Source organism: Carassius gibelio, chromosome B22 (assembly GCF_023724105.1).
Source record: "Carassius gibelio isolate Cgi1373 ecotype wild population from Czech Republic chromosome B22, carGib1.2-hapl.c, whole genome shotgun sequence".
Taxonomy (NCBI): domain Eukaryota; kingdom Metazoa; phylum Chordata; class Actinopteri; order Cypriniformes; family Cyprinidae; genus Carassius; species Carassius gibelio.
In genome coordinates, this window is record NC_068417.1 from 24661249 (window position 1) to 24676523 (window position 15275).

General features: G+C 37.4%; 2 protein-coding genes and 1 pseudogene across 10 annotated transcripts in view; 2 read left to right on the forward strand and 1 right to left on the reverse strand.

Moving 5' to 3' along the window:
* Window positions 1-6332, forward strand: LOC127988457 (T-cell acute lymphocytic leukemia protein 1 homolog; annotated as a pseudogene).
* Window positions 6333-10306: 3974 nt separating this feature from the next.
* On the forward strand, window positions 10307-12072 carry LOC127987387 (PDZK1-interacting protein 1). The gene is made up of 4 exons (XM_052589679.1): window positions 10307-10477; window positions 10633-10747; window positions 11087-11152; window positions 11428-12072. Exons 1-4 carry the CDS (start codon window positions 10411-10413, stop codon window positions 11498-11500), a joined length of 321 nt encoding a protein of 106 aa, XP_052445639.1. The 5' UTR covers window positions 10307-10410; the 3' UTR covers window positions 11501-12072.
* Window positions 12073-12228: 156 nt separating this feature from the next.
* The window catches only part of LOC127987384 (inaD-like protein), a 126794-nt gene continuing 123747 nt past the window's right edge, over window positions 12229-15275 (reverse strand). For all 9 annotated transcript variants that reach the window (XM_052589676.1, XM_052589673.1, XM_052589671.1 and 6 more), the window contains one exon: window positions 12229-14532. In XM_052589676.1, the coding sequence (XP_052445636.1) occupies window positions 14386-14532 (147 nt within the window). In that variant the 3' untranslated portion in view covers window positions 12229-14385. The remainder of the gene's footprint in view (window positions 14533-15275) is intronic.

Below are 15275 nucleotides of genomic sequence, written 5' to 3' on the forward strand. Positions count from 1 at the left end.
CCCCATACAGAGAGGCGCGCGCTGGACGTGATGTGGAATTATATAGACCTCACTTCCAGTTCCACACAGCACTTCAGTGCATCTAAAACCTCAGACATGGATGACCCTCCACAAAATGGCTCCATGCACACACTAACATCCACCGCCCGACGACGGTAAGACGAGAATATCGGTGTTTCTGCGCGCCTTTGATACTTACGCGGCTCATAATTAGGCTTTCTATCGACGACAGATGATTAATATGAGGTCAAGTATTATTTATATAATTTGTATTTGATTGTATTCGGTCTTGGAGCAAATAGGCCTTTGAGCCTGCAGAATGCACACATCGATTTGCCATTTATTTTATAATTAGCGCGCGCTTTAGACGCATCGTTAAATCTAAAGTTACGAAATTCGATTCGATTTTTCACACAAAACCTCCCGCCTGCTCTTTTCCGTTTAGAGCTTAAAACAACAGTCCTCATAACACCATCAATAAATGGACGGGTCTCATCGATATTTCACATTTATAAAACTAAAAAAAAAAAAAAAAAATCACATCTCGGTCGGATTATTTGTTAGCTACTAAATATGGTAAACACGGTTTATTTGTTTCTCAAGTTTGTTGACACTCACGTGTCTTTATTATGAATCTATTTGAGACTGTGCAAATAGCCTGCCTTCATCATCGTCAGATTCTGTTGTTAAATAAAGCTGGTTTTAAAGCAACTCTGAGCATAATAATAATATAAATATAAGATGATACATTATTAAATAGCTACGCAGTAAACGGAAAGAGATGAATGTAAAAGAGCATAATTGGGCACGATATAGGCTATTAATAATGATCATATGGAAAAATAAATTTCGATTGTCTGAGAATGAGAACAACATAAAACGAATATTATCGTGCATCAATCTTTATTTTTATTTATTCTTTTTTTTTTTTTTTTTACAAACGATGAAATGGCATTAAACAAACTTTCAATTTTAGAAAAACTAAAATATGTTTTTATATATCTATGATGGACGCAACTACTCACGTAAAATTGTTCGTTTAAGCTCCATGCCTGGATATTTTTTTTTTAAATGAAAAGAAATAAACAGTGCATTCAAATAAATGAAGCCACCATATTGACAGTTACATCATTCCTACAATAAATAGGTTGATATGAATGAAAATATGGAAATAGGCTATAGGAAATTATATTGATTTAGATTATAGTAACGAGCAATGTTAGAATAATACCACAACAACAACAACATAATAATAACAAAGTCGGTCATTTAAGTATAAGAATATGATTTAACACGCAAATCTATAAAGGTGTTATTGAATATGTCCTGTAATAATTACGCATTTTTTTTTCTGTTAAAAATGTCGAACATGTTAGCAGAAGATAAGCTCTTTCCCAACCAAGACACCGGTTATCTCCAGATACCATGAACAGAATGATGATATGACAGACCAGTGTCAGGTCGAGACAAAAAAAACACCACCACACACACATCATAAAAGAAATTAGATCCAAAACTATTTGAAATGCATCACTTGTCTTTTTTTAGGTTACTAGATTAAGCAATCTAGCTTGGCTAGCCTGTTTACTCTCATAGTGGTGCATTAACAAACGCCTAAAACTGATGAGGCCCTTGCATGTGTCAGTGGGACACACATGACACGAGCTGTTGTGTTACTGTACCCTGTCAGTGTTTCCAATCACGCTCGCGCCCGGCACACAGAAGATGCGCGCGGCGCGTAATAACGCACGCGTTCCATCAGTGTTCCTAAAGGTGTGTTCTTTCACAGGTGACCTCCGCTGAGAAGCCAAACAGCCGCTGGATTGACTGCTCGGGAATTACAATTACCTTTGGATACCACTATATATATAAGATTTTTTGGGAAAAGCGCTTTTTTTGGATTTTCACTCAAGGATGATGGAAAAACTGAAATCCGAGCAGTTTCCGCTCAGCCCGAGCGCGGAGGGCGACGCACGCGAGAAACAGGAAGGCACGACGGCGGACACGGGAGAGCATCATCATCATCATCACCCCCCAGAGGAGCGCGGGGTCCTCAATGGTGTTGCCAAGGAAACCGAGCTAAAAAAGGAGGTGGCGGTGATCGAGCTGTCCAGGAGAGGAGGGAGCGCGGATATAAAAGGCAGAGAGCTCAAGGCAGACATCAGCCTTAAGGTGCAGACCACCGAGCTGTGCAGACCACCGATTCCACTGCCGCTGCCTCCCAGAGAGCCGCTGAGCGACACTCGAATGGTGCAGTTGAGTCCGCCCGCTTTCCCTGTCCCGGCGCGAGCGATGCTCTACAGCAACATGACCCCACCGCTCGCCACGATCAACAGGTAACCGACTCCGTGCCGAGTGGATATCAAAATAAAGATTGGATTTCATTTAACATTTAAAAATGAGTTGCAAAGTTAAGATGCATTTATGAAAAACATTGCTTAATGAATCTGTATTCCACATTTTTTTGCGCTTTTTAATATTTGGAACTATCCATTATTTCTCGCTTTTCTATTTTCTCTGTAATACAATACAACAATCTGTCTTATTGAAAAATACGATTTTATGATAGCGCGACTGAAACGATTGTTAGACTACACTGTAATGCTATGGGAGCCTACACTAACTCGCAATTATTTATTACGCCTTTTAAAATGTAAACGACACAAAAATATAATGTATTAAAATAAACAATTATATAAACGACATATAAAAGGGTAAAAGATTCACCTACTTGTTTTTTTTAATCAGTTTTCGTTTTCTCACATATAGCCTATGTTAAATATAATTTCATTGAAATGTTTTGTGTAAAAACATTCTATCTTGCCCCTACTCTTTTTCACTTCTATTCTATGTTTTTTTCAATATCCAGGCTATATCAAATAGCTGTGTTAACACTTCGTTTTCTCAATGTAATATGTTAAAGATAAATGTAATGCATAAAAATGTATTTTAATGCACTTTCCCAAAGCTTTTTCTGTTCTACATTATAATTTAAGTATCTCAGTGATTTCTTTCTTATTTTTAAAGAAATCTTTACCTTAGAATATGTAATACAATGCATTAAAATCTATTTTCTTATATAAGCTTTGTCTATTGCATTCTAACACCTTAATGTAAGTGCTTTTTATCTTGGAATATGTAAAAGATAAATATAATGCATTAAAATGCTCTTTTTTAATTCTATTCTATTTCTCCATATTTAGGTGCTTTCTTATTTTTAAAGACATTTTATGTGGGAATATGTCAGATAAATATAATTAATTATTTTTTCAAAGCTATTTCTACTCTTTTCTATTCTATTTTCTGTTTTGCTCAATGACATTTGAAGCAGATGAATGGAAACATTTTAGGAAACATCCTTTTTTTTATTTCTAACGGCTTCCATCGCATGTCCTGAATTCCGTGTGTGTCTGTCCTCAGTGGTTTTGCTGGAGAAGCGGATCAGTATGGGATGTATCCCAGCAGTCGAGTGAAACGCAGACCTGCACCGTATGAGGTTGAAATCAGCGATGGTAGGAGCATTTTAGATCTTTCTAAGTATGGTAAGCCACTCTTTGGCTGTGCTTTTCTCCTTCTCATGATTTGCCATCCATCATAGGTCTCATTTTCTCCATTTAAAACAACATCATGTGCCAAACAAGCCAGATTTAGTAAAAAGAGAAAATATATTGTAATTTTGCAAAAAATATGGAAGAGTGCAAACAAGATGAATATGATAAAAATAACAAGATAACTTAATATCTTTATTTGCTTATTTTCTTTACAATTACTTTGTGGCACTTTTTTAATGAATCAGTGATTTTCTAATAAATTATTTGTGAATTAATCATTTAAAAATTTCATGCGCTTTAATATAACGCTTTTTTATTTTTTAGCTAGGACCATCACATTAGTTGCACTTGCAAATAATAATAAAATATATATATATTATTTAGCTAATGTGACAACTTCCATGATGTCAATATCTTTGCATCCCTAAAAATCAGAGTGCGTTGAACAGGGATGTGTGTGTGTGTGTGTGTGTGTGTGTGTGAGAGAGAGAGAGAGAGAGAGAGAGAGAGAGAAAGTGGTTACAGTTGCCAATTGGAAAAAAAAAGAAATCAGTGTATGCACTGGAGAGATAGCTGCGAGTTGCCTATAAAAATGCAAATATGAGTCAATGTGTTTGGCTGCGAGTGCTGAGACAGAAAAGCAGGATTCTAATGAGACGAAAACGGCGAATGTGCAAAACAATATGTTCTTATACGATACAGAAGAGCATCAAAGGTAACACTACCCTCGCCGCCTTTAAATTATTCCTTAACTCAAGAGGTTGGGAATCCATTTAACTAAGTGTAATTATATGAAGTCACTGGTGCATCAGGCAAAGTGAAGCATTGATAGCCCTGTTCCAACAGAGCTGTCTAGGATGAGAAATGGCCCTGAATAATTGAATGTAAAATGCCATAGATAATAGAAAGGTTAATTAATTCTTGGCTAAATAGAGGGAGATAAAGAGCTAATCTATCAGTGAGAAGTGAGTGAACACCTTAGGTGTGTTCACAAGGAAACCACTGTTAAAGCACTCAGCCGCGTCGCAGATTTGTTACGAACAAGAATTTAAAAAAGCCGATTTTGACACCTCAAACCATTGCGAACGAGTATAACCTGACTTACACTTTCTTTGCTCTGCAGGCTCACAGCCCAAAGTCGTGCGACGGATTTTCACGAACAGCCGCGAGCGCTGGCGGCAGCAGAACGTGAACGGTGCCTTCGCCGAGCTGCGCAAGCTCATCCCAACCCACCCTCCAGACAAGAAGCTCAGCAAGAACGAAATCCTCCGCTTGGCCATGAAGTACATCAACTTCTTGGCCAAGCTCCTCAACGACCAGGACGACATGGTGGGCGGCGAAACCCCCGCCCGTGATGCCACCCTAGTGCGGGACGACCTCCTTCAGGAGATGCTGAGCCCAAACTCCAGCTGCGGGAGCCTGCTGGACGGTGACGCCAGTCCGGAGAGCTTAACCGAAGACCAGGACTCTTCGGTGGAATCCAGGTCTTCGGCGAGGGGACTGCATAACTCCAGCCACCCGATAGACGGAAACGCCCAGCGATGACTGATTTGGGATTGACGGACTGAGAAGGCACAATGCTTCATGGACCTCAACTAGCGTATGTTCATGTCGTGTGCAAGCATATTCTTACATATGACTTTCTGTTAAGCTCTTCTCTTCGCGCTTCGACACTAAGGTGCCCTCCGCGGTCAAACGCTGGTACGGGGGAAAACATCAGGTAGATTTTTAAGTCCACACTTAGGCAGGAGTTGTTGATCGCCACCTGGAAACGAAAGAAAACTGATTGAATGGTACCCACATCTCATTAGGTACACCGCTGTGAAGAAGGTCACTGGAAACAGCTGGACTTGTACAACGAAAAAGAGCAGTTGAAGCAAGAATATAAATAGTTCACCCACCCAAAAATGACCATTTTGGCATCATTTACTCACCCTTGTGTCGTTCCAAATGTGGGTTTCTATCTTCATTGGAACCTAGAAGAAAAAACTTGGACCGACAGTCAATGGGGTCCAATTTTACTCGTTTTGGACCCCAGTGACTTCCATTGTACCAATGACTTCTGTTGTTCTTCACTAGATTTAAAGTTCGAAGTCGTAAAAGATAAAAATGATGATGCTCTTGATTACGGACGCCCCGGCTTTGAGTTTGTGCAACATCTTTGAGACGGATGTACATACTGGGTATTGTAACGAGTTATGACTTTTATTTTAAGTATTACTAGCATCAATGGCAATAGCAACAAAATGCTGTTTGGAAAAAAAAATGCCATTTCGTAAATGGTTTTTTGGTATTATATGTCCAATCCCACTTGCATACAAGAAAAATGGTGGCGGAGGTACAAGAACGTGTACATAGACCGGGATAATGTCGTGTGTCTGTAACGATGTTCCTTTAGACTGTTCTTTCGCATTGTGATCATGGTACACTATTAATTCGCATCTCCATTTCACCTTCATACGTTTGTTTCTTTGGCTCAAACACCCCTTCGACCCGACCACCTCGCAATGACGCATTCATGGAGTAACGTTCTGTCACTTTATTTGACTTGTATGAACTTGATCTGCTTTTTAGCAGAGGATTGAGTAACCAGTCTTGGTACCTTTAAGTCTTTTATTGGGTATTAAACAAGGAAGCAAACAAAAATGCTTATTTTAATGTGATATTTAGTAGAAAGACCTTTGTTGTAAGGTGAAAATCTATCTATGAATATATGCAATGTTATATCACACAAATTTTATATAAAAACCCACAAAATTAAAAAAAAAACACAAACCTGAACTTGCGTGCTATTCTTCTGAAAAGGCTGAATGTAATAGAGGATTCATGGTGAGTGTGGACGTCTCTTCTGTTGCCATGACAACTGTAAAGGTAGAGAAGGAAAGAAAAAAAAAAATCCAGTGGAGCGTTTCACGAAGTGTCAAAAAACACAGCAGACAGGGATTAACAGAAAAAAATAAAATAGTGCATTGAAGGGACTGAGGTTTATGAAAAAACTGTCAAATCACTCGTGCTAGTCGGGACTTAAAGGAAAAAATACAATGTATTTTTTTATGTAGGGACTTTTTTTTTTTAATCCCTGACATGAAAAATGAATACAGTGGGATGTGATAACAAGAATTAAGATTCAACATATACTGTAGGTGCTTAACACGACAAAACACAGATATGGCCTGCTCAGAAAAAGCCTATCTAATGTTCAGATTCTGAGGGTGTGAGGACAGTCAGGGTCATAGCAAGGCATACATGGGTGTCTGAACCCTGGGAATATGATTCTGAAGGGCTGATAAGAATCAAAGCCAATGAAAAAGTCATTGGTTGGTCTGCCGGCCCCAAGGGGCCCTACAGGGACTGTGAAAGACTGATCCGAGGGCAGTTCCCAGACCAATCACTGATCCACACCCACACACGCTCTCCATCCAATCAGCTGGAGGACATGAGAAGCATTTCAAGCTAAAGGAATACAGCTACATGTCAAACATCTGCACAGGAATTCCTCTTTTATATCAAGAGCAAAACTGGTGGAAATCATCTTGAAGGACCATACTTGAATTTATGCAAACAAGATTTAAAAGCTATGAGTATTTAGATTTTTATTTTTATTTTAAGCAAAGGGTTTAAAAGGCATGAAATATATGTACAGTATGGATACTTTGACACTGAGCTCCAAAAATAACAAAAATCCCCATAAACAATGTGTAGATTGATTTATTTGTAGTGATATTTAATGAATGGCAGATAAATAAATACATTTATTGTATATATTATTATACAAAACAATATTATATTAATTAATTATAAAAAACAATTTTACTTGGTCACTGAGCTTAAAAAATTACAAAAATACTACTAATCACCTTAAATTAAATGCTTAGATTTATTTGTAGTAATATTTAATGATAGACAGATAAATGAATAAATAAATACATACATAAATATTATGTTTTTATATATTATTAGATAAACAATATATCATTATTTAATATTATATTTAGTAAAATAACACCATAAATGGTGTTTATAAATGTAAACAATTGAAATGTTTGTTAATTCCAAAAATCTGCATAGTAGCTGTGGTACTTAGACATTGTTACAATAAAAAGTACAAAAATGTTCACTGAAACAGCCTTAAATAAAAATGTTAATAAATAAATAATCAAATATAAATGATAATTTTAAAAAATACGCAACTTTATTTATATGTGGAGATTTTTGTCAATTTCGGAGCTCAGTGTTTATATAAATACAGCCAATACAATCTAGAAATATCACTTATGGAATGACATAACCGGTGATAAAGTGATGATAAAACTGTCATTTTATAAAGTGCTAAATAAGCTTCATTGTAGCTCTGAATCAAAATGCACTATTATATTTAACTATGCACATGACCATGTCTCATTTATCTCATTCCTTAAATAAACCACACTCTAAACAATTCCGTTGTGGACTCAACATCAAGTTCTGTGCAGCTCAATTAGAGTTTTATTCGTCCACTGGAGATTAGTCAGATCATCAATCGCATCCGCTTCCCATGAATACTATAGTCATGTGACACACAGGCCCATGTGCATCCCACCAGAGATTCAACACACCATCAAAACACTCTAGTTCTATTAAGCCCATTCATTCATCTCAAATGCCAATGCTTTTGCTCTTGAAACTGTGGGCTTGGTGGTACATATTCAATCAGGGATTTCTGACGGCATCTTTTCCCTTTATAATTAACTGTGGCATAGTCCCTATCCACTTTTTTACCCACCAGTGACCCCAAACCGGAGGATATGGAGCTTCAACCTGGATGCATCTCAAAGGAGCCCCATCACAACAAAAAGACATGATCACTTACTGATAAAGACCACCATTATTCTGAGATAACTAGACAAGGGGGAAGAGTATTCAATTAAAATGCCCCTCCTTCTGGGACAAGGACGTCCCAGTGAACCTCCCAAAGGTCTGGTTCTCAGAGGCAGGACGGGCCAGTGGAAAGAGTCTCCTCTGGGGTCTCTCATGGCTATCTACCACACCATCAGTTGAAGTGGCTCCCCTGGGGAGCGGCCCGGTATTTTACACAAGGTGTTAATGAGTGGGCGGAGCCCTTTTTTCTAGTTATAAAGCGGTGCTAATTTCCTCTGAGCTGTGAGACGCTCATGTGTCCCTTGAGTCCAGAGGGGCGGATCGTGGTCTTCGTCCAACTCCGCCTCTTGTTCTCTGTTTTGGTCTGTTAATCATTTGCTCTGTCACTCTTTAAGAGCGCTCTCTCATGTGCACTCGTCTCTTGTGGTTTAATAAGAGAGGACGAGAACGGTCAGCAATGCCCTCAAGTTCAAACAAACTTGTCATTCATCATCTTTAAGTTGTTTCAGGTTAGTCAAGTGAGCTAAGGAGTAGTTCACCCAAAAATGTACATTTATTGAAAACCGTTGGGTCCTCCAGTTTGTTTTCAATTGGAAAAGATTTGGAGAAAATAAAAATTGCATCACCAATGGATCCTCTGCAGTGAATGGGTGCCGTCAGAACGAGAGTCCAAACACTCATCTACACAACTCCAGTCCATCGATTAACATCTAGTGAAGTGAAATGCTATATGTTTGTAAGAAACAAATCCATCATTAAGATTTTTGTAACCTCAAACCTTTGCTTCTGGCTAAAATATGAGTCCTCCAGTGAAAAAGCAGTGTTGTCTGAATCAGGAGAGAAACACACACATATTAAGCACTGATTACAAGCAAAAACAGTCCAAAACAGTTCTTAATAAATATGAATTTTGAGGTGAGAGGACAACAGTGTATGGCCTTTTACATTGAAGGAAGCATAATTATGGATTACGGACTGGTGTTTTTGACAGAAGTGACAGTTTATGCTTTAAAGTGAACGCCTTGCTGGATTTGTTTCCTACAAACACGCAGCTTTCACTTCACAAGACATTAACGGATGGACTGGAGTCATATATATTAATTTACTGGATTATTATGATGTTTTTAACAGCTCTGTGGACTCTCATTTTGACAGCACCCATTTAGAGGACCCAATGGTGAGCAAGTGATGTAGGCTAATGCTAAACTTCCCCAAATCGGTTTTCAATGAAACATCCACATCTTGAATACGTTGATGGACAAGGGACTCAATTTTCACTAAATGTTTTATTTATTTATTTTTTGTCGTCTGAAATAGTCCATTAAAGGTTCACTTGACTAACCTAGAACAAATTCAGGTTGACGAATGAGGAGTTTGTTTGAACTTGAACCCAAAACACGAATCTGCGTCAATTAATTTAAGCCTAAAGATCTGATATTAAAAAGTTCGTTGTTGATTTTTATCTTATTTTTTACTCTAACTAAACTGTAACTTCCACGGCAGAAAAGTGGCACTGGTGGGTTTAATGTGTCAAACAGCCATTCAGATATCTATTACTAATTGAAAACCATAGAATGCGAACCAGATAAATTCCGTTATCGTTCAAATCTAAAGACTCACGGCTTATGCAGCGTCTTTACTTAAACCTGTGCGGAGATGGGACTTTCTCCACTGGATTAACAACTCTTCCGTCGTCTAACGAACAAAACAAGTATTTATGATAGCAATGAATATTTATAACCGCTATCAGATATCACTCGTCTAACAGGTGAATCAGATGTGATCAGATCAGTCCCAGTCCACCCGTCACATCTTTGTTATTCCTTAGCGATGGCTAAATATCACGCGGTGGGTAAATGATTGACTCGATTTATACAGACCACTGGGTGTTGTCTTTTCTTCCATTGAAATTCAGATAACTGTTTCCTGGTTAGAGAAAGGTTTAAACTTGATCAGTTGTGTACGATTCACCAAATAATCGCGCATCTGAAGAGGAATAAACATGGGGAAATCATTCACTGTGGCTCACTGGCTTCTGCTCACGCTGGGACTAGTAACTGCTCAAGCAGGTAAACTATTAACAGATGTGTGGTTTTTGGAGGGAAATCTAGAAATTTGGAAAACAGCTGAGCACATTACAGTAATTACATTACAGTGCTCATTTGCAATAGATTTATATATTCTAAGTTTTTGTATTATAGCACATGTTTTTTTTTTTTTTTAGAGAAAGCAGAGCAAGCTCTGCCAAACTGGCTCACGGGAATCATCGCCGTTGGTGTGTTCCTCTTTCTGATCTTCGTCGCCTTCCTTGTAAACAAAGCCTGGTGTGAAACTCCAAGGTAAATATCTGCTTCCATTTCAACACCCTACCAAAAACAGTAGCAATTTTAACATTTAAGGTACAAAGTTTAACTGAAAATTAAAAAGCATTTTTTCAAATTATCTTCTTTTTTGTTGTCTGAGTAGAGGCCTATAATATAGGCTAGGCGTACCAGAACTACCTATTTATTAACAAAATCCTTGGTTTTCTTATCAATACTAGGCCTACATGTCTGAATGATGGTTACTGTAAACTACCTAGACTATCTTTATAGTTCATGTAATACACATTTTATTTAGCAACTAGTTTTCGAAATCTGGTCTGTGTAAACATTTTAATCCGTCTTTGTTGACTAAAGCAAACCAGAAGCTGTATCCAATGAATACGCCATGACCAATGGATCAACCCGTCTCGACGCAGTCAGGTAATAATACCTCAATAATACAGCCGTTATAAAGCTTAGAGTGATTCAAGCCTATAAAAAGATACACTATCATCAATGATACCGCTCATGAGAAGTATTTATATGGCCTGAAATGATCTTTAGTAGTCAGAATTAAACGCCTCATCTGACGCTTTCTGCTAAGCATGATGTTCCTGAAATTATTCTCATTGCGAAAGATTGAATGTTTAGAATGTTGAAATTTAATCTCAGTGATTAAAGAATTAATCTCTGGAATTGTGACAATTGTTTTTCAGGAGCATTGATGACTCTAATGCCTACGATGACGTGATTGTTTACAAAACCGATGAAAAGGTGACCGAGATGTAATCAAGGAAACGTCCACAACCAGCAAAGACAGCATGCCATGTTTACCTTATCTTTTTTTTTTTTTTTTGTATCAAGTTATGATTTTAATAGCTTACACAGCTTATCTAGTTCCAAAGGCTAGCAGTTTTTTTTTGATTATACATTAATTGTAGTTGATTTTAAAAGGAATTTGTTGTTGTAACAATTTGTGAACATTTTAATATAATATCAGACATTCAGTATATCACTTGTTGGGCAGATCTCTTTAAATAGTATTTAAAAAAATCAATAATAGACCCTAATATTAATAAAATCATATATACTACCATTCAAAAGTCTTGGGTTGGTAGGATTTTTAAATGTTTTTGTTGGCTACATACATTATAATGCTATTTTAATATGCATTTTAAATGCCTTTTTTTTCTCTCTGTGATGCAACTGGGTTCTGCTTCTGGTTTGCTTTAGTTTCCTTCAATGTCACATATTCTGATTTGCTGTCCAAGAAACATTTGTTTTTTTAATGTTGAAAACAGTAGTGCTGCTTAATATTATAGTGGAAACATTTTTGATGAATGAATTTCAAAAGAAAATCATTTATTTTAAATATAAATTTTGTGTAACATTATAAATGTCTTACACTTTCGATTAAATTTAATGCATGCTGGACAGTTATTCATTTCATGAAAAACATATATGTCTTTTAAATGGTAGTGCATGTAAAACCATCACAGAAATGGCTGTTCTGTATGTTTTTTGTGTGCATTAAAACATTTTAATAAAATTAAAATCTTTAAGAATTTAGAAGTCAAAAGATGCTTCAAATGAAAATAACTTTATTTTCTGACACTTCAGACAGATTCTACTTGTCCAAAATAAAGTCACAGACCATAATGACCACTTTTTTTTTTTGCAGATGTTCATAAATCAGCTTTATCTCAGGCTTAGATCGGTATCTAATGTATGAATTTAGCAAAATGGTTTCTTTGGACTTTAAAAACATTACACTGACAGAAAAATGGCAGATATAAAGGTTTTACTACTCGAGTCATCTGAGTGGAAGCCGGTTTTTGTGGTTCACAGCCCAAATGTAAAGATCTAGCAGAAGGTAGCAGACTGAGGCATTGCATTTCTTTAAGGAGAAAGGGGAAGACAGGCATAGGAGATACAGGCAATCTTTTTAAAGGGAAGTAGCGCTGAACAGTTCAGAACATACTGTGTCCACATGGCAAGGAAATTCAAGAGGCATCGTATGATGATGTGCTTACGAAATCCTAGTGGAAGAGATGGTCTGGACGAGGCTTCCACCCACTGTCTACAACCTGGAGAGCCCCGATAGTCTCCTAAGAGCCTGCTACACTTCCTCTAGGAGAGAGACTGACACAGGATATCCTCATATTGTGACACAGACACACACAGTGTCAAACTAGTTTGTGCGAGACATCTTCATAAAGACAAAAGCAATGCAAAAAAGCCCTAAAAAATAAATTAGATATTTACACTGAAATGATAGACATGTGCAACTGAATAACAAATGGAATTACAAAAATGTAATGTTAAAGTTATGCATTTCTGTGACTCTCAATACACCACAACAAAATAACAGAGTGGAATAGTTCTCCCAAAAATTCTGAACTCATAATTGTCGTTCCAAACTCATATGACTTATTTTCTTCTGTGGAATCTAAAAGGAGACATTCTGATACTTTTCCATACAATGAAAGTGAATGGGGACTGGGCTCCTGCACTCCAAAAATGGCAAAAAAAAAAAAAAAAAAAAAACCCTTCTCGTCTGCTATTTTTTAAGACTTGAAGCCAAATAGTAGCTCTGTGAAAATAATATGAAATTTTAATTTCAGAGATAAATTTGAAGTGAAAACTACTTACAAAATAATAGCAGTGTTTAAAAAACACTTTAAAATGTTCCTCACACAAAACTTTCGTACAACCTCAATCGAAGTGAAATTTTTATTTTAAGGAAAGGAGCAGTGTTTTCAGTAAAACATAATTTTAAATAACACACAAAAAATGACTAACATTATTACTTTTGTGTGAAGAATTTCTTGAAATTTTAGTTTGAGAGAAGACAAGTCATATGACTTGCTTTTGCTATATATTTATGGTTATTTTTGGCATTACTAAATCACACAAACTCACATCCCCATTATCTTCAATTGTAAGGAAGAGAGCAGCGTGGACATTCTGCAAAATATCTTATTTTTAGCTCCACAGAAGAAAAGACTAATACAGATTTCATCATTTCTGGCGAACTATTTCTTTAAGTATTCACAAAGCTAACCTGCAACGTAAAGAACCTTCTTGAAATGATCCTAATATCTAATACTCGCTATACGAAACATCCCAGTACAATCTGATCTGCCAGTTCAAAGGCACATCTGTCATCCCCTTATTATTATCGCTCGTCCATGAATTCATCTACATACAGTTCAACTGATTTCTTAAAAATAAGGGCGAGTTTGTCAGTAGGTTTTAATTGAAAAATGACCAGGACGACCACATTAGAAGTAACTGAAATGTGGACTGAAAGGATAACTACTAACAAATTGTGTGTTAGCATGTGTCGTGCATCTGCTACTTTAATTTTTCCTCCTGGTCTTGAGTTACCAGCACTCATTTCATCAAAATAGCCTTTTTTAAATATTGCCCCATAACTCACCCGCTCACCATCACCAGTGGAGGCTACATATCTGAAGAGGATTAAAACAAAGACGATACAATCATTTCCCTTTGATTTTGATACCAGGTGCACAAACGGTAACAGGGCGGAGTTTAAACGATCGAGTGCAAATCAGGAAGTAGGGTGGCCGAATAATGGCCGCTGCTGATGCAAAGAGTCTCTTAAGACTTGTGTGTGTGTTTTCCAGTGGATGTAGTCCTTAGTGCGTTTGTTAGGAGAGGACGGACAGTGTGACGCTTCCCCGCTGCTTCTTTAGTATGGCCACGGCCTGCTCGTGTGTGACGCCCTCCAAACTCTCTCCGTTGACCGACAGCAGCTGATCTCCGCGCTTCAGACGCCCGTCTACCGCCGCTGCCCCCTGCAGGTAAGAGGAGGACAGCATTATTTATTTATTTACAGAATTAAAGGTGACCAACTGACCAGTATTATGCTCCATAATGCAGATTATTAAAGGGTTGGTTACCCCCAAAATGAAAAATTCTGTCATTAATGACTCATGTCGTTCGAAACCCGCAAGATCTCTGTTCATCTTCGAAACACAAATTAAGATATTTTTGATGAAATCTGAGAGCTCTGTGACCCTGCATAGACCGCAACGCAACTGAAATGTTCCTAGACCCAGAAGCGTGGTAAGAAAAACAACAAAACAGTCCTTGTGACATCAGTAGCTCAACTTAAATTATCAGAAGCTACGAAAACGTTTTGTGAACAAAACCCCCCCAAAAAACTAAATTCCTATTCTTCTCTCTAAGTAACCGTCCTTTTAGGAGAGTAGCATGATGCACATGCGCAATTTTCCCCAGAACGTAAATCAGCTGTGTTTATGTTCAGGAGAAAACGTGTGCATGCTGAACATAAACAATGCTGATTTACGTTCTGGGGAAAATGCATGTATGCGTCATGCTACTCTCCAAAATGTTGGAAGACGGTAACTCGGGGAGAAGAATAGTTGAATAAATAGTTTTTTTTTGTTTTCTGTGTGCACTAAAAGTATTCTCATTAATGTTGAGCCACTGTTGTCACATGGACTGTTTTATCGATGTCCTTAGTACATTTCTGGGTCTGGGAACATTTCAGTTGAGTTGCTGTCTATGCAGGGTC

Excerpts from the sequence above, each read along its gene's own strand:
- LOC127987387 (XM_052589679.1), top strand. The coding sequence starts at position 10,411 with ATGGGGAAATCATTCACTGTGGCTCACTGGCTTCTGCTCACGCTGGGA. Across the intron at positions 10,748-11,086 it reads GCCTGGTGTGAAACTCCAAG|CAAACCAGAAGCTGTATCCA; the intron begins GTAAATATCTGC and ends TGTTGACTAAAG. Across the intron at positions 11,153-11,427 it reads ACCCGTCTCGACGCAGTCAG|GAGCATTGATGACTCTAATG; the intron begins GTAATAATACCT and ends ATTGTTTTTCAG.